Source organism: Micropterus dolomieu, linkage group LG12 (assembly GCF_021292245.1).
Source record: "Micropterus dolomieu isolate WLL.071019.BEF.003 ecotype Adirondacks linkage group LG12, ASM2129224v1, whole genome shotgun sequence".
Lineage (NCBI taxonomy): Eukaryota > Metazoa > Chordata > Actinopteri > Centrarchiformes > Centrarchidae > Micropterus > Micropterus dolomieu.
In genome coordinates, this window is record NC_060161.1 from 23543578 (window position 1) to 23568269 (window position 24692).

The 24692-nt window shown below is 40.8% G+C and overlaps 2 protein-coding genes and 1 non-coding gene across 8 annotated transcripts in view; 2 read left to right on the forward strand and 1 right to left on the reverse strand.

Annotated features, from left to right (window-relative positions):
- Positions 1-9870, forward strand: part of pfdn2 (prefoldin subunit 2) — a 15536-nt gene extending 5666 nt beyond the window's left edge. For 2 of the 6 annotated variants that reach the window (XM_046063933.1, XM_046063934.1), the window contains exons 2-5: positions 6687-6857; positions 7948-8036; positions 8322-8445; positions 8835-9870. In XM_046063933.1, the coding sequence (XP_045919889.1) occupies positions 6777-6857; positions 7948-8036; positions 8322-8445; positions 8835-9026 (486 nt within the window). In that variant the 5' untranslated portion in view covers positions 6687-6776 and the 3' untranslated portion in view covers positions 9027-9870. Of the gene's footprint in view, positions 1-5144; positions 5238-6224; positions 6506-6686; positions 6858-7947; positions 8037-8321; positions 8446-8834 lie in introns of those variants that run through there. The other 4 variants (XM_046063931.1, XM_046063932.1, XM_046063929.1 and 1 more) reach the window with 4 other exon arrangements.
- An 879-nt stretch (positions 9871-10749) lies between these two features.
- On the reverse strand, positions 10750-10831 carry trnas-gcu. The gene has a single exon. It is a non-coding gene; the product is annotated as a tRNA-Ser (tRNA).
- Positions 10832-11080: 249 nt separating this feature from the next.
- Positions 11081-16435, forward strand: b4gat1 (beta-1,4-glucuronyltransferase 1). The gene is made up of 2 exons (XM_046063893.1): positions 11081-12503; positions 14257-16435. Exons 1-2 carry the CDS (start codon positions 11400-11402, stop codon positions 14446-14448), a joined length of 1296 nt encoding a protein of 431 aa, XP_045919849.1. The 5' UTR covers positions 11081-11399; the 3' UTR covers positions 14449-16435.
- Positions 16436-24692: the final 8257 nt, after the last annotated feature.

The window sequence follows — 24692 nt, forward strand, 5'->3', positions numbered from 1 at the left end:
CCACACACCTGTCTATATAAGACCTTACAGCTCACAGTGCATGTCAGAGCAAATGAGAATCATGAGGTCAAAGGAACTGCCTGAAGAGCTCAGAGACAGAACTGTGGCAAGGCACAGATCTGGCCAAGGTTACAAAAACATTTCTGCTGCACTTAAGGTTCCTAAGAGCACAGTGGCCTCCATAATCCTCAAATGGAAGACGTTTGGGACGACCAGAACCCTTCCTAGAGCTGGCCGTCCGGCCAAACTGAGCTATCGGGGGAGAAGAGCCTTAGTGAGAGAGGTAAAGAAGAACCCAAAGGTCACTGTGGCTGAGCTCCAGAGATGCAGTCGGGAGATGGGAGAAAGTTGTAGTAAGTCAACCATCACTGCAGCAATCCACCAGTCGGGGCTTTATGGCAGAGTGGCCCGACGGAAGCCTCTCCTCAGTGCAAGACACATGAAAGCCCGCATGGAGTCTGCTAAAAAACACCTGAAGGACTCCAAGATGGTGATAAATAAGATCCTCTGGTCTGATGAGACCAAGATAGAACTTTTTGGCCTTAATTCTAAGCGGTATGTGTGGAGAAAACCAGGCACTGCACATCACCTGTCCAATACATTCTCAACAGTGAAGCATGGTGGTGGCAGCATCATGCTGTGGGGGTGTTTTTCAGCTGCAGGGACAGGACGACTGGTTGCAATCGAGGGAAAGATTAATGCGGCCAAGTACAGGGATATCCTGGACGAAAACCTTTTCCAGAGTGCTCTGGACCTCAGACTGGGCCAATGGTTTACCTTCCAACAAGACAATGACCCTAAGCACACCGCTAAAATAACGAAGGAGTGGCTTCACAACAACTCCGTGGCTGTTCTTGAATGGCCCAGAGAGACCTGAAAATGGCTGTCCACCAACGTTTACCATCCAACCTGACAGAACTGGAGAGGATCTGCAAGGAGGAATGGCAGAGGATACCCAAATCCAGATGTGAAAAACTTGTTGCATCTTTCCCAAAACGACTCATGGCTGTATTAAATCAAAAGGGTGCTTCTACTAAATACTGAGCAAAGGGTCTGAATACTTATGACCATGTGATATTTCAGTTTTTCTTTTTTAATAAATTTGCAAAAATTTCTACATTTGTTTTTTTTCTGTCAAGATGGGGTGCTGAGTGTACATTACTGAGAAATAAAATGAACTTTTTTGATTTTTGGAAAATGGCTGCAATGAAACAAAGAGTGAAAAATTTAAAGGGGTCTGAATACTTTCCGTACCCACTGTAGCTAAAAAACAATCAGGACAAACAATGTCATAAATATACCCTTTGGAAAAGGAGAAGCTAAGGCAATAATCGAAAAAGAAATGATGAAGAAATGGCAGGACAGGTGGGATGTGGATAAAAGTAGAAGGAAATATTACAGTTTGCAAAAATCTGTTAATACACAGGGTGTGACTAGAAGGAACGGCAGAGTGGAGAGCGTTTTAACCAGGATCATACAGGGTTAAATAGACCATTGTTTTTAATGGGCAAAAGTCAATCAGATGAAAGTTTAGAATGTAGGTCCAAGGAAAGTGTAGAACATGTACTATTTGACTGTAGGAAATGGGGATGAGAGGATGAGGCTAAATCAAAAGATAAATCAGGCAGGGAGGAAGTGGAACCTTGAAGGTTTATTAGCCACAGGGGTAAAGGATCCACAGAAAGCTGTTGTACATCCATCCATCGTCAACCGCCTATCCTGTGCACAGGGTTGCAGAGGGGGCTGGAACCAATCCCAGCCGACATTGGGTAAAAAGTAGGGTACACCCTGCCAATCCATTGCAGGGCCACACATAGACAAACAACCAGTCACACTCACATCTAAGGACAACTTAGGGTCCAATAAACCTAGGTCTTTGGAAGGTTAGGAAGAAGATGGAACACACCCAGACACGGGGAGAACATACACACTCCACACAGAAAGGCCAGGGCAACTGGGGTTTGAACCCACAAACTTCTTGCTAGGAGACCACAGCCCTATCCACCGGACCACCATGCCACCAAAATACAGGGATATGTAATAGGATTTTGTTTTTTGTTTTTTTAAATTAGGCTGTTTATTTTTATTTGTTTATCTATTTATTTAATTAATTTTGATGATATAAAGTAGTCCCAACGAACATAGTTCATGCTACATACTCGGGTACAGTAGGTGGCCATATGCACCTTCAAAAGTCGCAATCTGCCATAAAACAAAAAAGAAGAAGAAAAGAACATGACATCTGGGGCCATATGGATGAGAGGAAGAAATGAGACATATGTGTTAGAGAACATTAGGAAAGCAATAGGGAAAGTAGAGAAGTGGTCATTTAAGTGGGGATTTAAAATATCAACAAGCAAATCCTGTTACATGGTGTTCACAAACAAGTGTCATGTAGAAAAGCTTTTACTATATCAACAGCCAATGGAAAAAGTAAATGAATTTAAGTATTTCGGATTGTGGTTTGATAGTAAGTACACATGGAAAATACACATAAAGCAATTGGAAACTAAATGCAAACAAGTTATTAATTTACTGAGAGCGGTGGCTGGGTGTTACTGGGATGCAGATAAACAGTCACTAATTGACATATATAGAGCATGCATGAGGTCATCAATAGATTATGGTTGCATATGATGCAGCAGCAAAAACAACATTGGAAAAAATAAATAAATTACAATATAGAGCTTTACGGATATGCATTGGAGCCATTAAGACAACTCCCATTAACACAATTCTCATAGAAGCTGGAGAGACACCACTGGAGTTAAGAAGAGAGAAACTAGATTGAAAGGAAGTGAGAAAGAAAACCCTTCAAAGGAGATAACAAAGGATTGTTGGGAATATTTCAAGTTTCGTGGGCATGGGTTTGGATGGACGGAGGAAAAGAGAGTCTGGGAATACGGAATGGAAGCATTAGATTTCACCACACCCAATCCAGTCAGTAACATTCCACCTTGGCTCTATCCAGACATAAAAACAGAAGTATAGTGGAAAAGAAAAGAGGATGGGGAATAGAGGAAGTGGGAATATGGACAAGCAGCTATCTGAGAAACAGTTTCCAGAATTATCTAAAAATCTATACAGATGGATCTAAAAACAAACAGGAATGTGTGGGATTTGGAATACATACATATATACCAGAATTCAAAATAAATATCTCAAAATGATTTATCAGATAGGCTATCCGTATATACAGCAGAAATAGTGGCAGTCATCATAGCATTACATTGGGTTGAAGAGGTCAGCCCTGATAGGGTGATATTAGCAGTTATTAAAAGCATTCAGTCAATGACATCTGTCAGAGAAGACCTATTGATAGAAATGTCCATCCATCCATCCATCGTCAACCGCTTATCCTGCGTACAGGGTTGCGGGGGGCTGGAGCCAATCCCAGCTGACATTGGGTGAAAGGCGGGGTACACCCTGGACAGGTCGCCAGGAAATGAGATTGCAGACAAACTAGCAAAAGAGGCATTACAAAAGGAAATAACAGTTCAAATACCACTAGGAGAAGGAAAAGCAGCCATTAAGAAGAAAGGTATTGAAATATGGCAGAAATGGTGGGAGGAAGACAGGAAAGGAAGGAGTTACTATAAAATACAAAAGTCTGTCAGTAATAAAAATTATAGCGAAAGGACCAGGCGGGAGGGAATTATAATGACAAGACTGAGAGTAGATCACACAGGACTGAATGGTACCTTGTTTTTATTGGGGAAAAGACATAGTGAAAACTGTGAAAACTGTGGGGTTAAAGAAAATGTTGAACATTCATTTTGCACTGCATATTGTTTGAGCTGGAAAGACAGATATTTCAAGATAGGGTTCAGGAGGCAGGGCGGGAATGCAATCTGATGGGGGTATTGGGAACAGAGGGAGAAGAAAAGGGCATAAGAATCACCAGGAAGGCATTATTTAAATTTCTTAAAGACAATGGGTTGGTGAACAGAATATGAGAGCACCTTCTTGGGGTTTGTAGTTGAGTGAGATGATGTTACACACTCCAGTACAGTAGGAGGCGTGATGCACTTAAAAGTTGTTTGCAATCCGCCATTAACGAAGAAGAAGAAGAAGAACATGACGTCAGAGCCAGAGTGAGCGCGCGACTGTACCTTCCCAGCAAGGTGTCTGTTGCAAGAGGTTGCAGGAGCTAATAGATACAAAACATTTTTTGACATAGTAAATCAGTGGGCAGGTAAGATGAGCATGGATAAGGGAGGTACTGTAGAGCATATAAGTTGGTCACCAATACCATATTGGGTGATGCCTGAAATAAATATCGAGCTTGGTTTTCTTCAGGGAAAAGATAAGTGGGAAGTGGCACTAAAAATAGAGGAATATCTTAATTCAATTAGTGGGAGCACAATGATTGTTTATACAGATGGATCTAGAGATCCAGTTAGTGGGAGAGCTGGATTTGGGGTGTATATGGAGCAGTTAGGGTTGGAAATTGGTCGGTGTATTTCTAATGGAAGCTCTGTCCTCACTGCTGAATTAATGGCAATTTTATGGGCTCTATGGTGGATTGAGGAAGTCAAACCTAGAGAAGTCATTATCTGCTCTGATTCTACAGGTGCTCTAGAAAATTTGAAAGTAGGAAAATCTAAAGCCCGACCTGACATTGTAAATGACATCTTGAATGTGGTTTTTAGAACTAGGTTTATTTGCAACATCAGTTTTTGCCGGGTTCCCGGGCACGTTGGGGTGAGGGGGAATGAATGGGTGGATAATATTGCAAAAGAGAGCTTAGGAAGAGAAGTAGATGTCCATGTATCATTAGGGAGAGTGGAATTGAGAGAAAGAATTAAAGAGGGCTTAATAAAAGAATGGCAGAGAGGGTGGGAAAACGAAATTAGAGGCAGACACTACTTTTCTATACAACCCAAAGTTAGGAAGAGATGTTTATGTAACATTTTGTCCCGCAGGGACTCAGTTAAAATGTGCAGATTGAGGTTGGGGCACTGTGGATTAAATTATTCTTTGTGCATTGTAGGGAAGCATGTTTCGGGCTTGTGTGAATGTGGGAGTCTTGAGACAGTGGGGCATGTTTTCCTGGAGTGCAGAAGGTATAGGGCAGAAAGAAATGTACTCGTTAATAAACTGTCAGGACTTGGAGTTAAGGCTTTTTCTGTTTTATCTTTCAGGGCCGGCCCTGGCCAATTTGCTGCCCTAGGCAAGATTTCACCTGATGCCCCTGGATTTTTGTTCATAAACTTACACAGAAACAAACTGCACAGGTTTGTCTTGTTTTTCTTTATTTTGAAAATATTTTGGAAACACAAACACACAACGTATTATAGATACAATATAAATATGTATATATTATATTATGTTATTGCAGAAAAAACTATATTACAGAAACCTTGCTTTCCTTTGCTTTCCTTGCCTTTCTTACAGCATTCCAAAAATGATAAATAAGCACAAAACATTGCACAAAAAATAAATAACTATTCTATTCTTGAGCCATTGTAGATCTCAGGTAGTTTTTAATCAGTTTGAGCTTAGAGAAGCTCCTTTCAGCAGCAGCGACTGTCACAGGTAGAGTGTCAGAGATTCTCAGAGCGATCCACATATTGGGGAATATTTCCATCAGCTTCTTCTCCTGCAGGAAAGTCAGGAGCTCAATGTTTGTCATAATTTTTGATGGCAGATGTGGAAAGTTTTGCATTTCTAATACAAGTTTCAATTCAAATTAGCGAACGTTACAGGCATCGTGATCGTCGAACTAACTTAATGCAACACAGATAAACTGATCACACATCATTACCTACCTCTGTCTTTTTCGCGTTTTTCTTCCTCTTCTCTTCTTTTTTTTCTTCCCTGGGCACTAGATGGTTTCGGTCTTTTTGACATAATGACAACTTGTCAGTGTCAGTGAATTCGGCCATCCGTCACTCACAATCACACACAGGTAACGGATGGGTTTTTTTCAGCAGGGCGGGGGCGATGGAGATTGATGCGTCACTCAGTCGGACCGGGGGGATCGGGGATTCAGGATTCCCCCGGGATTCACGATCGCTTTTTTTAATCCATAATATTTTAGTTGTATTAGTAATAAAAAAAATTATAAAAAAAATAATTTGGGCGCACGGGCGCCCCAAGGGGTGGGCGGCGCCCTTAGCATTTGCCTATTCCGCCTATGCCCAGGGCCGGCCCTGTTATCTTTGTTTGGCCACAGTGACGAGCATAAACTGATCTCCAAGGCAGTCCTTCAATTCTTGCATGACACAGGACTGTATGTAAGAATTTAGTTCAAACTTTGACCTGTGGAGGGCAGTAATACGCTCATAAGCGTCTACACTGCCGGAATCTTACAAGAAGAAGAAGAAAAACACTTGGGGGGACATTGGGGTCCAGTGAGGTGCTGCATGCTCATTTGTATTTGAGTAAAATATGCTGTACCAGTCCCTGGAGATTTTATGCTGCTTGTACAAAATTCAGAATATTATTAGGCTAGTATTCAGTCTTCAGAGTTGCTGATAAACCTGCTTGAGTCTCTTGCAAAGTAACTTACTGAATGCAAATCACAGGGGGAAAAAACACGCCTTGGATTTGTCAATTTGGCGATTTACAGCTTAACAGTAGAGAAACGCGTCAGACATTTAGATAATTAACAGATGTTCTTTTTCCTTTACCTACAATATGAAATAGGAACGGCACGATATTAACTGTCTTCAAACATTTAGGGGGAACTGCACTGCATTTCCACGCAGGCACTCGCGTGAACCAGCTCTACACATCCTGCTTGGGGTCCTTCACAGCAACACCCTTCCAAGATGGCAGCCAACAGTAGCAGCACGGGCAGCAAATCCAGCAACAGCGCCGGTGGAAAACAGTCCGGCCCGTCTGCTGAACAGGTACCCTCACCTCCGCCGTAGGTTGATTTAGTCGGTACAGTCGTCGTCGTCGTCGTTGAGTCTTATCAGGTGAAGCTGAAGCCGCTGACTGGCTCCCAGCTAGCTAAAGCTAACGTTAGCTTCCCCATCGCCATCATCCTGCTTTCTCTCCAGTGAACCTAACACCGGAGAGCCAGAGTAAAGCCATAACGTTACATGCTATTTGCATTGAGTTTGTCACAACTTTGTGCGTGTAACAAACAGTTTAGGGTGTTTTGGGTGCATTAAAATTGAGGGGATAGGGTGCTTTTGGTCTTATCCAGAGAATCTGTTTTTAATCACTCATTCTTTTACTAACGTTGAGGTACACAAAGGCTTCAGATCCTTTTCTTTAAGTAGGATTACCACTGTGTCATCAAAAAGTACTTCATTCAAAATACTTCTTCTGTAGAAATACAGCACTATTATAGAGCTAAATATACTGACAATAGGGCAGATAACAATTGTTTATTGTTTGATTATTATATTGAGTAATAAATTAATCTTTAGTCTCTAAAATGTCAGAAAATATTTTTAAACAAACAAATTTGTCTGAGAAATAGTCAGTGATCTGAAAATATTACATCTATGGTGACATGAAGTAGAGAAAAGTAGTAAATCCTAACATTTTAAAGGCTGCAAATAGTAATCAATTATCAAAGTTGCTGCTTTTGTTGTGAAGCTGTAACGGTCACGTGTATTTAACTCGTAAGTAATTAATATTGCATTTACATTTACTCATTTGACGGAGACTTTTATTCAAAGCGACTTAAATTAGAGGAACAACATACATAAAGCATCAACACAGTTAGAGATCTACAAGTGACAATAGATACTAGTAAGTATGTTCTACTAATAGTAAGAGCTATTAATATGTACAGCCTTATTGGGGTAAATACCTGCTAAGAAGTAAGGGTTAACAAATAGTGCAATCAATACAAGTGAATTGTAAGGCGACGGAAAAAGAAGAGCGCAGGAAGTGCATGATAGAGGTTAGCGGTATATATTAAAATATATGACACAAGTCTGCCTGCCTGTATTGCTGCTGACAGGTTTTTTTTTTCTGTGACAGGTGGTGGCAACATTTCAGAGGATGCGTCAGGAGCAGCGCAGTATGGCTTCTAAAGCTGCAGAGTTGGAGATGGAGATCAATGAGCACAGGTTAGAAGCAGATGTTCCTACCTCTGCAGCCTTTTTGATTCACTGTTGACTCCTTTCTTATTTGATCAAGAAAGACATTTCCAACAACAATTCTGCTGACCACAAACGTGACATTAGCTTTTATATCTTGTTAATGTCATTAAAACATGTCTTTAGTCACAAATACAGCTTAATAATTTGAGAGATCCTACGTGTTCAGTTAGATTAGTTACCAGACTAGAAAACTGACCAGCAGATGGATTCATTTTTGTTTTTTTAACATCACCATTTTTTTTCACCATCCAGCTTAGTAATTGACACCCTGAAGGACGTGGACCCGTCAAGGAAATGCTTTCGTCTAGTAGGAGGAGTGCTGGTGGAGAGGACGGTAAAAGAAGTTCTACCAGCCTTGGAAACCAACAAAGAACAGGTGATTGATTAACAAACGCACTAGTACATTATCTTTAAACGTCACTAGTGAAAAGTATTAGCAAACCTGGAAACAGAACAATATAAATGCACTTGTGTTGTAATTGTTAAATGTATTGTAAGGTAAACACTTTACTCTAATGGCTGCATACAAGTAGCTTTTTAATAATAAAAACAGTAAAATTTAGTAAAAAATTTTTTCATTCAATTTTCTTCAACAAAATACATTTCTCAATAGAAAAATTAAGTGCTAATTGTTTCGTGATTCAATAAAAACTGATAGCAATGACCTCCATTTGAAGTTAAAAACCTCCTCCATTTAACATAATTTAATCTAAAATTCAATTTAGGAGAAATAATCTCACTCTCTTCCCCTTGTTTTCCCCACAGATCTCCAAAATAATAGAGTCCATCAACACACAGATGCAGTCGAAAGGACGGGAGCTCACAGAGTACAGGGAACGTTACAACATCCGGTTGGTGGGAGAGGGCGAAGGAGAAGCACAAGGCCAGTCGGCAGCATCTTCCAGGGACAGCGAAGGAGGCGGGTCTAAAAGCGGAGCTGGCGTTTTAGTGTCCTAGCTTGTAGTAATAGAGGGTGACAGCAGGGCCTTGTGATTTCTGCAGTACTGAAAACATAGTTGGAGTCACAAAATGTAGGTTTTCACTTTTCACCGTATGAGTTTGGTTTTGGAGATTGGTGACATGTCTGCTAAACATAATGCACTTGGTATTGAAGTACTTTGCTTATGTTCGTGAATGCATGCGTGTAAAAAAATAAATAAAGTTAAGGATGTTGGTCATACATTTGCCTTTAAGCGGAGCTGACTTTTAGTTTCTGAAATTCTGTGGCATAAATTAAAAAATGTAATTAAAATCCTGAGTGCTTGTTTTAGTCTTACACTCATTTACACATGAGCGAGTAAATATTTTACTGTCTCAGATTACAGAAAGCATTTTTGCCCACATTAAGATATAATTGCCAAAGTGCTGGGTTCAAAAATGGGTACAAAGTAGATCGGTATATTTTTAAGTTCTTGAGATTTTGCATTTTGTAAGCTATTTGACAAACAATGTAAAAGTGAAAGCTTTCATAATGTCCTGGAAAACATTTTGACAACGTGTTATGATAATAAACAAAGAGATTATCCTGTAAACATGTCACTGTAGATCAAAATGAATGTGCCAGCTTTGTTCACCCTCCCCTCTGTGAAGCATTTTATTCATGACCCGAACATTGTTTTCACAGGTATGCCTCACACACAGAGGCTGCTGTTTGTATTCATAATGCTGATTGTGAGGTCACTTTGCGTTCAGTGGTGTTATGACTCGACCAGTGAGCGACAAGAAGTCTGTGCTGCCACCAAAACGTAATAATAAAGCCCCGTCATTGGAAACACAATAAAGCTTGTTGTATTCTCTCTGATCTGTAGCACATGCTTGAGCTCAGAGTGGTTAAATTGATTTGTTAGCACAGTCTAAACTGAGGAAGTGATGTGCGCTGTCAATATTTAGCCTATTCGTTAATAGTCAGTCCTTTGATTTCCATCTTGCATTAGTCCAGAGTTGGTACCTTGGCTGGGAGACTACATAGCCTAATCTTGTTTTAAAATGAGAACTGAAAATATGTCCGGTCTAATACCCAAAGAGGTTGCAGCTGGAAACCTGAGTTTTATTACAAAATTAAACTCAGGCTGTGTTCACTCTCACTTTTGTCAAACAGAAAGTCCCAGAACACAGAGCTGGAAGTGGCCGGCAGACACAGACCGACCAAGAGACCCACTGCCAAGCTAGGTTAGCAAGACAGACTAGAGAGATAGGTCTCTTGTCAGTGCGCAAACAAGTCACAGTACCCCAGAGAGTACCGCCCCACTTCCAGCACTGTCTAATTTACTTTCGCTATTTATAATTAATCAGCATAGGTAATGCCCAGTTCAAACTATTTGACACAAAAGGTACCCTTCAGCATCTGCCTTTATAAGATGTGGTTAACGTTGTGTAGGCCTAATGCCGCAGTTTGGTTAGGTTTAGGTACCAAAAGTACTTGGTTAGGTTTGGAAAAAGATCATGGTTTGAGTTGAAAGAAGTACTTTTTTTAATTTTGGTTTGTGTAAAAAAAACTTTAAAATATCTGAACTTGTTTTTGGTTTCAGACGGCGGATGGATTAACTTAGCCTACATTGTACTTTGTCTGGGTCTGAAGCTAGGCTACGTTGTCAAATACCGACGTTTACCAAGGTTACTTACAAGAGCATCGGTATTTGACGCCAGTGGCTAAACACGTGATCTACGAAAAAAAAACTTTCGACGAGGATGGGATTCGAACCCACGCGTGCAGAGCACAATGGATTAGCAGTCCATCGCCTTAACCACTCGGCCACCTCGTCATATGGACTCCCTACGTCTAGCATATACCTTCTTATCGTTGTGCATATAAATTTCTTTTGTTCAGGACCATTTGTTTACCCTCAGCACCCGCACTCTCGCGTTAACTAGCGAAGGAGTGAAAACAGCCGTTTAATTTCACCCGTGACCGTTAGCACCGGTTCAGCTAGCAGCTAAGAGCTAGCGGTGTTCCAGGACCTAATTCGGTGGGCGCCTTAACTCCTGACATTACGGTTAGTACGTATCGACGTGCGCCGCTGTCGCAGCAGCAGCAGTGTTACATTTTGATGGAGATCACATACACTGGCTTAGTTTCGTCGTTTTATTCGTGCTGCCAAGAGTCTCATGTAAATCTGGGGCAGCGTTGCTACCAACAAGCAAAATATGCAATCAAGTATCCGTTGTATTTCCAGCCGAATAGGCAGCAGTGTTAGCATCGTGGTAGCTATGTAGGTAATGTTAGCTGGGACGCTTGGACAAAAATAGCCAGCCCCAAAGGAAACGGCAGTCTGGTCGGGTGTTTGAACCTGCTTTGTGTACAGTAATCTGCTAGTTTGCAGTTTCTCTGGAATGCATCTCTCCAAGAAATGTTCCGCCTTCAAAGTAGTGCTCAGTGCTCTGCTGATCGTGGCGCTCCTGCAGCTCATATACCTGTCCTTCTTGTCCAAGTTTCACGGTAAGCAGCAGCGGTACAGGTACTCTGAGCTCTTTGGGGGCTCTGGGGCCAAGAAGAATGGTCACCCCGAGAAAAACTCGCGGAAGGAGCGTCTGAGGTATTCGCTGTCCACTGGTGGGATCTTTGACAACAGCGGTCAGTACCGGGTGTACAAGAACTTGATCAAAAGTGATTTCACCACAAATCACAAACCAGGATCCGAACCAAGCTCCAATGTCCTGGCTTTAGCTTCACACACAACCATCAACAACCTGCATCAACTGGAGTCTCTTCTGGAAAGATGGCATAACCCTCTCTCTCTGGCCATATTCGCACATGGGCAAGATGTCAAGTTTGCCACAGCTCTGGTGTATGCACTCAGCTTCTTCTGCCCTCAGATCCAGTCCCTGGTGGACTTCCACTTGGTCTGCCTCTCAGGAGAGATGGCCAGCTTCCCTGAACAGGACCGTGAGCATTTTGCAGGGCTTGAAGACTGTCCCTCTGTGTTCTCCAGATTGGAGACCCACAGGGATAAATACAAGAACTATGCCATCAGTGGAAACATCTCCTATCCCAACAACCTTCTCCGCAATGTAGCCCGAGGTGGCACAGAGTCCACCTACATCCTGGTCATTGATATCGACATGATGCCGAGCGCCGACCTGCACCAGCAGTTCCTGTCCATGATCATGAAGCGCGAGGCAGCAAGTGATGAGGTATTTGTCTTACCTGCCTTCGAGATCCGCCATGCGCGGAAGATGCCAGCCACCAAGGCAGAGTTGGTTCAGCTCTACCAGGTGGGCGAGGTCCGGCCGTTTTATGAAGAGCTGTGTCCTCGCTGTCAAGCCCCCACCAACTACTCGCAGTGGGTTAACAGCCACGTTAGAGAGACGGGCACCCTGGAAGTGGCCTACACGCTCACCTGGGTGGACCCCTGGGAGCCTTTCTACATCGGGCCCCGCACTGTGCCGCTCTATGACGAGAGTTTCAAGCAATACGGCTTCAATCGAATCAGCCAGGTTTGTAAAATTTGAACATAATACATGTGAAACAATGCGTTAAACAAACTTTATGTTCATCTAGTAACTGATGAAGACTGAGATTCACTTGAAAGCTCTGGAGAAAGTTAGCAAGTGGACTGTGCACGCAGTCTGATGCACACCAGGTAGGCAGGTGGCATAGGAGAGACAAGGCGAGCTGAAGGCCTGTGCACTGTCTGCACAAAGTCTATTAAAACAGATCACATCTACCTGCAGAGACGACACATTACAGACAATATTTTATCCTAAAACACACCTTATCGCCTTTCCCTAGGGTCAGTCGAAACATGAAATACCAACAAGTCACTGAGCTCCATCGCAACCTTGTCCTGAACAGCTGTCCATCTAAAAACTTTCTAAAATTAGCGGTAGTAGTTTGATACAAGGTTGAGATCAAATGGTGTCCTTTGAACATGACAGGGCTGATGTTATTCCACATTTTTTTGTTATTGTCATCAAATCCCATGAAAAGACCAAGCAAACAACGCGTTTGTCCGTCTTGGAATATTTTTTGGCAGTAAGTCAAGTTGAAAATTAGAAAAATATTGAATTTTATGAGCTGTGTTCATTCAGTCCCTTTATTTGACTGAGAGTAGTAAATCTGAGCACATTTTGTTCTTGGCATGTGACAGCAGTGTCCTGATGTCATTCACTGCAGGATTTATTTGCAAAAACAGTTTGACAGAAAGATGATTCACTTTTAACTTCTCAGCACACCTCTCCTTCACACACATACCTTTTCGTCTTTGTCTTGGGCTGCAATTAATTAACTTGATTCATTGATTTACACGTTTTACACGCATAATCAAATAGTTTTTTTGTTCCGTCAAGTAAAAAGAAAATGGTGACTATCATTATTGAGTGAAAAATTGTCCAGTATAATTTATCCCAGCCAAAGTTGACTTACTTAAATTCCTTGTTTTGTCCAAACAGCAGTCCAAAATTCAAACATATTCAGTTTATTATCATTAAAGACCAAGAAAACCAAAAGACATTTACACTTAAGAAGCTATAACGGGTGAGTTTTTTGTACCTTTGCCTAATAATAGATCGGATTAAGGGGACAAAATGCTAATTTTACCCATGAAGGTCATTTTCCTGGCACAAGGAGTACTACTCAGTACTCAATTATATCATCAGGGTTAACTGATATTGGCCGTGAGACTACGCATATATTGACAGAAAGCCTGTGTTACAAAATAGGGGTGTTGAGTCTGAAAGACACAGACTAATGGGAAGCCTAAGATCCAGGGGTTTTGCAGTTTGATCCATCCTAAGGAGTAAAAGTCACGATATCTCGGCCTCTGCTAAAATCAAAATTGTTGTTGGTTTATTTTGTGTTGACTAATGGATCCATTATTTCAGCTGTAGTTTCTTCTCCCCTTTATTTCTTTCTTCTTTATCCACTTCATCATTGCTCAGTTCTTTCTGTGGCAGCATCTCTTCACCCTGGTCCATCTCCTCTCCCCTCACTGCCTCGTTCTGACACCTCATCCCACAGTGAATGCTGTCCATACCACTCCTTTACCTTTTTCATTGCATCTCCTTTCCTCTGCCTCATCTTCCTCATGCCATATTCAGTCTCTTCCTCCTCATTTCCCCCTCTGCCCTTCTCGCTGTCACCTTTCTCCTCACCTCTTCTACCCTCAGTCTCTCGTCTCGTCTATCATTCTCATGTACCGCTCCCCACTTCCACGTCCGCCTCTCACCCTGTCTTTCCGTCTCCCTCCAGACCTGCGAGCTCCACGTGGCTGGGTACAGGTTCTCGGTGCTGAGCTCAGCCTTCGTGGTCCATCGGGGCTTCAAGATCCAGGGGGAATTCCACGCCAGGAAGGAAGAGGAGAACAAACGCAACCGGGTTCTATTTCGCAGCTTCAAAGAAGGCCTGAAGACCAAATACCCATCCTCTAACCGACGATGCTGAAACAAGATGAGGACTCTGTCTGTCTCTAATGAAATCAGTCTCCTGCTGAAATGACGTACATTTTTCTTATTTTAACCAGATTTAGCTTCCAGTCAGGCTCTCCCTGCCCAAAACGCCCTGGTTTTCGTGTGGTGATGGCACAGTAGGAGTTTAATCCAACTTCCTCTTGGGTTTATTTCAAGACCCTGTTAAAGTGAGCAGCAGGGAACGGTTCTCTGAGGATTTCTGAGAGCGTCCTGCTAGTTGGGACTGAAAAGAAGAAATGATCATAAAAGACTGGAAAAAACTGCTAGCAACCCGTGAGATTGCCATTTGTTTTTAAATCAAAAGCAAATCTAAAATCCAGATTTGTAAATTACTTTAATATTAAAGCATATGAGGTAGGTTTTCTATTTTTAAAACATTTTTGAGCTTCTCCAGATACACAAACGTGTTACTACATGAGTCTCTGAGAGAGATCGTAAAAAAAAAGTCCCAATTTCATGTATGTGACATGTAGTTTAAGGTTTGACATTTCATGACAGCTGATCAAAGATTCCTAAAAGTCCAACTGAAATCACGTTTAGTCGTCCCATTGTGCAGTCAGCGTTGTGTCAAAACTTATATTTAATCGTTTGGTTTTTTTTATCAAAAGGAAGAAAATCAGGGTGTTTCTTTTACGAAGGTAGAATCGTGACGTTACAGCTTTATGCAAAGTTTGAAATGAAACAATATGATTGGCTGTATAATGAAACAAGTCCTTCTGCATACATACAGAACTAACACCCTTCTGACCGGCTACTGCCACAATTGTGAAACCAAATATAAGATGTACATTTCTTTTTTCTGGTGAACACGTGATTTGCAGGGGAGACAAACCCATGATTTCAGTTGTCACTTCAGTTCTGGCAGGCAGGGGGGTCCACAAAAGTCTGGGCTGGTTCCAAACATTGTGTCTGATATTTTCAACTATTCAACAACAATAATGAAGCAAAACATGATTGCAATCAGGTTAACTGCAAACCCAGTTTGATCCCAAGTGGATCACTTTTCAGTTCTTTTGAATGTTGTGCCAATTAGTGATGCGACCACCAGGTGGCAGCGGGCGCTTGAGTGTTAAGTGCTGTGATGCACTATTGTGCTTTAGCCTGAAGCAGAGCAGCGCGGATGTCTGCGCCACGGCTGTCAGCACATGTCAGACATTTCCAGTACCCTGCGAGCGCTCGTATACCACCGCACACTATCTGAAGAGATTACTCAGAAGTTGAGAGGAGGACAACACACTTGGAAATTTTACACAGGACATTGTATGACGCCATAAGTTCACCAAGACTGTGTGAAGCTACTGTATTATAACACTGAGGACCTGACAGCTGTTAGATGATGTAGAGTTGGGGAAGTAGAGGATTACAGGTGGGCTACAGGTAGAAATAATGCACATAGTAAATACTGCACAATCAAAATGTAAACCACCAACAACAACAGCCTGTGTTGTCAAAAGGATTACTGTGGAAATGTTCATCTTAACACCACTAGGAAATAGCAAATAACTGATCTTACACTTATTCTGTAACCTACAGCTACATACAGTATTAAACCTTAACTACCACTCTTCTTGTGCAAAGGATGCATACACAAACTTGTGTTTTAAGTGTTAAGTTGTTATGTGATTTCGGAGAGATTGAAATAATCCTTCCTCACTTTTAGTGTTTATGAGATGTATTTATTGTGTAAATGTTTTCCTTTAACTGGAATTGGTTGAACCATTTTTTTAATATTTTTTTTCCCCCAAGCAGGAAAACTGTAGCACAAAACTGAAATATTTGCTATGAAGCATTTTTATCATGGAGACCACTATGAAATCAATTTTATCCTGTATTTTTGGAGTTAAATCAATTTCATCAAATTACCTTATGTGATGACGTAGTGTGGTGCTTTATTTTGTGTATTTATCTGTTTTTTTTGTTGTTGGAATTTCTATTAAACCAATTGGATGACTTTTATTTCACCCATATCTGTCGCTCGTTGTACTTACACAAGATACAGTCAGTTGGTAAAACCGCTGAACAACATCCTGGTTCATCCGAAAGCTATTTGGAGCACTTGGAAATGCACAAATCCAATCAATTAACTTCACCGGAGGGATTTGTAATGACAAGTAATGTCAACAGTCTTCCTCCAAGTATCACTTAAATAAGAGGTGAAGAGGCCGAGGGCAGGACAAGCCAAGAACTACAGCGCTTAATGTCTTGGGAACATGTTTCCAATAAAGACGATGCAGCAGATTTCACTAATTTGAGCTTAGCTGTCTAAAGTTATGTAAGAATTTGTAGGGTTTTTTTGTGCAGTGGGTCATTCACAGTGAGAAAAATACAAGATATCAGTGGGAGTATCGTTCACCAAGCACTTGACACCATTGACATTAACCTGTGTTATAACGTGGCTTAAGATGGGGGTTTAAAGTCATCCCTGCACCAGTAGCATGTGACAGTGATTACAGGGTGTGTCGGGCCCACATCCGATTAAAGCTGCTATTTAGTAATTAAGATCTGTATTAAAGTGGACTCGAAGGTGTTCTCAGCAAGGCTCCAGTTTTAATATGAACAGAATTAGCCTACTTCTGGAACAGCAACCAAGCAGCTACACCAGCTGAGCACAAGAATGTTTCACGTTATAGCCTATCCATTATACAACGAAAAGCTGATGTAGAAATCTAAAAACATTAATAACTGTTTGCGTAGCTTTAAAGTTGTTTAAAGTGATGATCGGTGTGCCGGCCATCTGTTAGCGAGGTAAAGCACGTGTGACATTCGGCACTTGACAACTGTCTACACTGTGGCATTTTGTGGCTAAGCCAGCATTACTGGCCTAAATCATGACCCAGGCACGCGAGAGTTAGTAGCACGCAACCCCAGTGCTTTGGCTTCTGCACTTTTTTGTCCATTTATCACACCTTCCTCTTCAAAGATGTGACTTCATATTTTTGAGGTCAATTATTCATGCAGCTAAAATAAAAGCTTTGTCTTGTACTTTTACCCAAGTTTTATCCACTCTGCTTCGAGCTACACGAAGCCTTTTTCTGACAAGGTTGAAAAATACATAAATTAGAAACACCACTCAAAGTAGTTATTACTTAGTTCTTTCGTGTGCCAATTCTTCGCCCCCGGCCCTGGATGTTAATTATATGGCAGAAGGAGTGGAAATGTTAGAGTGGGGGTGGCTTGTGTGGATCAGGAGAGGCAGGTTTGGTGAGGTAAAGTGGGGTTAATATCGACAGCTTTGGGGAGTGGAGGCTTATCCAGGTCAGAGAGCTTTACGACATAAGCAATTAGGACTGCCCACTCTTGTGTACGTTAGCAGGAGGGGAGGCCTCCCGCCATCTAGATTAGCCTCCCTGCTAAGGCCAGGAGAGCTCCACTGCTTCTGGAAGGTGGAGGGAACCAGCTGGAGGGCGAGATGAGGAGGCGGTTGGGGGTTCCTGGAGAGATGGGAGGGGCAAGGGGTCAAAAAAAACATACGGGCCGTTCTGGGTCAGCGAATGAGTGGAAGATGAAGGATACAATGACCCACATGGATGAGAGGAGTTTGCAAAATGAAATGTGGCTACGAATGAATTGGTTGTTTGTCCCCTGTAGCATGTTTAACAGCAGCTTGAAGAGAAAAGCACAATAGGGAATGTTTGTACCGCCCAGCTTAACATCAGTGATTTCTTCTAATGAGCCATTTGACTGGAAGGATTTGCAAGTGATTAGGCCGAATGCTTAAGAGGAATGGTTGAAGAGGTCTTTACATTTATTGAATAAATGATTTGTTAACTGAAGTGTCTCAAATGGGATTTTAAAATATGCTAGATCAGAATACCGACTATAATTACATGTATACAGTATTTGCCGCACCACAGCTGAATGTCAGAGTATCAGCAGCTCTCTAACAAATGTCTGTCTCCCAAAAATAAAAATAGGTGGACAAGTGAATGGACACACTGGACATTTTTTTTAATTCATCGATAAATCGTTTTTTGTATTGAATGTCAGAAAATAGGCACACCATTAGTAGTCACATAGTTCCCAAGGTGTCACCTTCTAGTTGCTTATTTTGTACAACCAACCGTCCAAAAGCCAAACATATTAGAATATTACACTTTATAATGATATAAAACAGAGATAATATTCAACTTTGAGAAGAATGAAACTGAATATTTGACATTGCTCAATGAATGACGTAAATGGCTGATTATCTTGTACAGTCACTATAATTTGTACAATTGCACAATTTCTTATTTCTTTTTTCATTGCTGTTTGGAGTTCTGTTGTTATTTTTTTATCTGCTCTACTCTATCTTGTAACTTGCTGCTGTACCCCCTGAATTTCACAGAGGTGGGACCAAGTCATTGTTTTACAAGTCCCAAGTCAAGTCTCAAGTCCTAAACTTTGAGTTTGGAGTCCTAAACAAGTCATAAGGTGCTCTACACCACATTTAATACCATTTCATATTTGGAACGAGCGTTGAATAATGAATAAAGAAAACTTGAATAAAGCATTAACCTGTACAGAAAAAGAGGCAGAGGCACAGTTTCACACAGTTTGACAAAGGTCAAATCATTTCATGAGTTAAATGAAGAGTTGATGCGCAGCACACAGTTTTCTTTTAATATCATAATTAGTATTTTGGTTTGGGGAGGGTATCAGGTAAGTTCAAGTCAAAAGGCTCCAGTCCAAGTGAAGTCACGAGTCATTGGTGTTAAAGTCAAAGTCGAGTTGCAAGTCTTTTTTTATTTTGTCATATCGAGTTTAAAGCCATCATATCTGTGACTCGAGTCCACACCTATAGAATTTCCCGATGGGGGATAAATAAATATTTTCTTATTTTTAATTGTTGTCAGCTGATTTTATAATTACATTTAATTAATTTAAGTGTTTCAGCGTTATAAAGGTTGCTCAATCTTATCTGCTCTTTTCGTACCAATGAAGTCACTTTTAAAATGTCAGAACAGGAGCTACTGTGTGGGTTGAAGTTCCAGGTAAGCACTGCAAGCAGGCTAATGATTATTTTCATTATTGATTGATGTGCAGATTATTATCTGGATCAACTGATTAATTGTTTGCTCTAAAAATGTCACAAAATAGTAAAAAGAGTGTGTTTTGACATTCTTAAATATTTTGTTTTGTCCAACCAAGAGTGAAAAAGCACAAAGGTGAATTTATAATGAACCCTCAATACTCCTAATGGCCCTTGTCTATAAATGCACTGCCCCTTGCTTTCTTCCTTTGCAACCCCCCTACTCTTTTACTCATATTACATGCAGGTCTGTTAGCTTTCCTCATGAGACAACCACAACAACAGATTGTCACCACACGCTAACCAGGTCTCGCTCTCTCTGTCTCTCTGAGATGGAGCCATCCGTTTCACTTAAACAAGTGAAGGCTTAACTGCCATCAATGCCAGCTTTGGGAGAAGTTTACCTGTCTGCTTACTGGAGAGGGGAGTAAAAAAAGCCTCTCAAGCTGAAGGCACGCATATCACTTTGCCTCTAAACCTGGTGTTCTTGGACGCCCAGGCTGCCCGCATTTTAAATGTATCCCGCTAAAGCCAGACTATCCCGGGCTGAAGGACAGAACTAATGAGACGTGACACTGCCCAGGAGAAAGAAAAGGAGACCTAACAGACATAGGTAATCCTTCTCACCAAGCTAACGCCTCTTTTGCCTCCCACCCCTGCTGTCACATAACCCCAGCTGAGAAAGACAAAACACACACACACACACACACACACACACACACACACACACACACACACACACACATATACATACACTTGGCTGTTGTGACCACAATGAGTTAATTCTGCGATCAATGCACTAAGACATGGCTCATTTATCACAGTCATTCAGTAACAGATGATAGAAGTCATGATACAGTTACTTCAATGTTTGCACAACACACACTGGGCGGGTGCCAACATTGTCTCAAAGATTACCAGAAAGTGTTCATTGATATCATCAGCCCAGTAGAGAGAAGCCTACATGTGGGTTTCCCTCACTGATATCAAAAGTAGCACTAAAGATTCCTGCAAGTTAACTGAATTTACTATAAAAAAAACAACCGTTTTGATATCAACAAACCTGTCCACTTGTTACTGTGATATACCTGGGCCTAATATATTGGTTGTAATCCAGGAGATTAAGTGGGATGTATATGGCCGATTAAATTTTAGTTGAGCTGTCAACCGTTGTATACAAGGATCACACAACATGACTTTGAATAAAAAATCAAGATAAGATAGCCGTGAGGGTGACTGTATTTGTTTTCACTATACTCCAGCTGTCATGCTGTGACACCAGAGTATGTATGACATCTTTGCAGCTGTGCAGGTGCATCTAAAACTCTTGTTAAAACCACAGATATCAAACAGCAGGAGAGTTGACCCAGATAGCAGACTAATTTAGCTACTTGACCTGCTGTGTCCTGCTCAGGGGTGTTTCCGGGCTCTTCAAACATTGGGGGCCTAGCCCAGCCCAGAGATCTTTCATGTTTTCACCTGTTTTCACCCCCGAATATCCTCTACTTGTATCGACCCACCCAACGCACAGCAACTCTATCAACTGTCTCATTTTCTGTTATGCCATTTGTCAAACTGAACCTTATACCTACTTTGCCTATAAATCATTGAGGTACAACAGTAAAAACAGTAAAAAACAGTTTCTTCAACCCGTTACCAAGAAATAATATCTGGTACAGGACCAGTTACTGATAAAAATGCAATTATGCAAGCATTCAATCTGCGTTTCATTGCAGCTGGCTCTTTATTTGAAAGAAACTCTACGGATACTTAAGCTGGATACTTATACTAAAGCTGTTGTTGACACTCAAGGTTTTGCACTAAAACCTTCACTGTAAATGAAGTACTACATGCTCTGTGTGCCACAAATACAAAACAAGCGACAGGGGCGGATGGGCTGGAGCCTGGTCTGCTAGTTAGTGCTGCCCCACTGATTTCTGAAGCCGTGACACATATTTTTAATCTTACATTAACAACGGGAATTATTCCCAGAGTATGGAAAGTGGCCAATGTGCTGCCTCTTCACAAAGGTGGAGACACAAGGGTCCTTGATAACTATAGACCAATTTCTAAATTATCCTGTTTGGCTAAAATATTGGAGTGTTTAGTAAATTCACAGCTGCGTGCTTTTTTAACTGATAGGGATATCCTCAGTAAATATCAATTGGGCTTCAGACTCGGGCACAGCACTACTACAGCAACTACTTTACTTGTTAATGATATTGTCAAAGCACTTGAAGAAAAATCTTATTGTGCAGCTCTTTTTATTGACTTGTCAAAACCTTTGATACAGTTAATCATTCAATTTTGAGAAAATTGTTCTCAATCAGTCTGACAGGTAACACCTGCACATGGCTTAAAAAATATCTGAGTGATAGAACCCATGCCATTGTAATAGGTGGTGCAAAGTCAGATGTCCTACTTGTTCAAAAATGAGTTCCTCAAGGTTCAATATTAGGTCCCTTGTTGTTTACTCTCTACATAAATAAAATCTGAAACACTGTGAGGAACTGTAAATATTATTTTTATGTGGATGACACAGTCATTTATGCACTTGCTCTTCTTCAATCAGACCTTTTTATTCTACAAAAAATATCTTATTGATCTGAAGCTGGTACTGCATTCAAGTAAAACTAAATATATACTCTTCTCTTCCAAGTCCAGACAACAACATTTGGATTAGCTTAAAATGAGTACACTGGATGAATGAATACCTTTGGCTGGATGACCATCTTACTTTTAAAACACAACTTACTGTTTTGGTCAGGAAGCTAAGAGTTAAAATTGGTTTCTTCTACATAAATAAATCATGTCTGTCTTATCAGCATAGAATTGACATTGTAGAAGATACTTTCATGTCAGTACTTGACTATGACGATATACTGTATATGTATGCTTCAGCTGCAGTGCTAAAACGTCTTGATGCAGTTTATCGTGCTGCCTTGCGGTTCATTACGGGTGCCAATTTCAACACACACCATTGTCTACTGTACTCGCTAGTGGGGTGGGATTACTTGGTCGCCAGGAGAACCAGGCATTGGTTATTATTCGTCTATAAGGCTATAACGCATAAACTTCCCAGCTATCTAACCCCTAAAATAAATTGGAAAGTCAGCGGTTATCAGACACGTTCCAAAGATTTGTTAGTGTTACAAATTCCTCGAGCCGAAATAGTGTAATATAATGCGGTAAGGCTCTCAGGCACTCTGTACTGCTGTCAGATATGTTTCTCCTGTAGAACTTTTCTCCTTTAATTTTATCCCTTATGAGTCAACACACATGTAGGCATGACTGAAGTGACCTCTTTAAATTTGCATGTGGCATGTTTCACTGCAATGATAAATAAATTCATTTTAATTCAGTTAGAAACTCCTGGACTTTTATAGCTCCTGTGTTTCAGCAGATTTTGTACTCATGTTCAATACTTTCGGCACATTCAAAATCTCTCCCACATATCTGTGTTCTCTATATATAATGGCAATCTAAACAAGTCATGTCCAATCCAATCAAGTCATAATATTTTAACAAAATCTACCTGCCCCTCTGCTGTGCCAACCCGTCATTGCTCTGCTGATATGGTTGTAGGTTTTCCCCTTTAGACCGTCTGACAGACAGAGCCCGTCTGGGACTGTACTGGATGAGGCGAGCTCACTGCTCTTCATCAGAGGTAGAAAACCGAAACTGAAAACACTTGTGATCAGACAGAAATCTCACTACACATCCACACAAATGTTAACTTCAGCACATCTGATAAAGTCCCAAACAGAGCAAAGTGTCTCGGAGCGAGGGGGACAAAGACAGCAGGGCAGGATAGGTGTCTGTATCGCGGTCAGGTGTGTCATGTTATTCTCTCGCTACTTTGCACTTTGCGTATATGTAGCAAATACACTGACTAGACACTGACTTAAAACATTTATATTTAAATGTTTTGATGACTATTTTGTGTGGGACAATTAAGTAATCGCTGACAAGCTGTGAGCAATGATGCGCTCTCTCGATCTCACTCTAAATGCAGGCAGGCTGAGTAATGGTGGTGGTGGTGGGGGGTCACATTACGTGAACTTGATAAAAAAATTGTAGTCATATTATTGCTTCTAGCCTCCTTTCTTTGAAGACCTGGGCTGTGTAAAGATTATTGCATATTAATAAGGAAAATATTTTTGATGTTGTTGTTGAGTTACGGGGCTACAGTCAAAATGCTCGGTGCAAAAGCCCCGGAAATATGACCTGGCGACGCCGTTGGTCCTGCTTCCATATGGCAGACTAACTCGAAGCAGGTTTTGAACTACAAAACCACACTTTAAGAGTCGATATGCATAGGCTACTAATACGTGATTTTATTTTCCAGTGAGTTGATGATAGACGCAATGCAAGGCACAAAGGAAATGGAGGAGCTTCTCACAGCTGCACAAAATTTAGACTTGCATTTAGTAGAGTCTTGTATCACTTCCTGTAAATACAAAAGTTGAAATCTTGTTACTAAAAACGGTTTATTATGAAAATGAGTATATAGATCTTATCTGCAAAAAAATGCTTTATTAACATTAGACAACCTAAATAATACACCAAACTGCTGTTAAATTTAGCTGCTTACCAGCATTCTTGGGATTGAAAAGCTTGCACACATGCAAAACTTCAATATTAAATGCGGAAGAACCAGTCAAAAGAAAACATTGTTAAGCATTATGACAGCAGACATTATGAAGAAACATCTCAGAAACTGTCATGCATTGACAAATTGTAGTTCATTAAATGCATCATTTCCGTGTCTGAGCATCTGCACTGTATTCAGTGCATCAAATTATGGTTATTAATATTAAATATTATATTATGTCAAATGTCAAAGTGTTAGGATGGGCAAAACCCATAACTGAACATTAATTTCTCTCCTGATGACAATGTGCTCATGTTCTATAGAACAGGAAGTGCAAATTTGCCGCTATAATGGTTCTTCATTTGTGCATATTGTAAATTATTTAGACAAAAACTTACTCATTTACTTTTGTTTATTTTTACTTACTAACAAAATGCTCTATATATAATGTGTACATTTTTGACTGGCTTCATTTTTACAAGCAAGACTTACCAAACATGAGAACAGTTAGTTGTTTTTCAAAGTAAAATAAACTTCATTTGTTGTTATTATTACAACATTATTATTATTAAATGGACTCACTTCTTCACTCACCCCCCCCCCCCCCCCCCCC

What these genes read in the sequence shown, in the direction of transcription:
- b4gat1 (XM_046063893.1), top strand. Translation starts at nt 11,400, where the DNA reads ATGCATCTCTCCAAGAAATGTTCCGCCTTCAAAGTAGTGCTCAGTGCT. An exon ending in GCTTCAATCGAATCAGCCAG is followed by an intron (nt 12,504 to 14,256) that starts GTTTGTAAAATT and finishes GTCTCCCTCCAG; the next exon opens with ACCTGCGAGCTCCACGTGGC.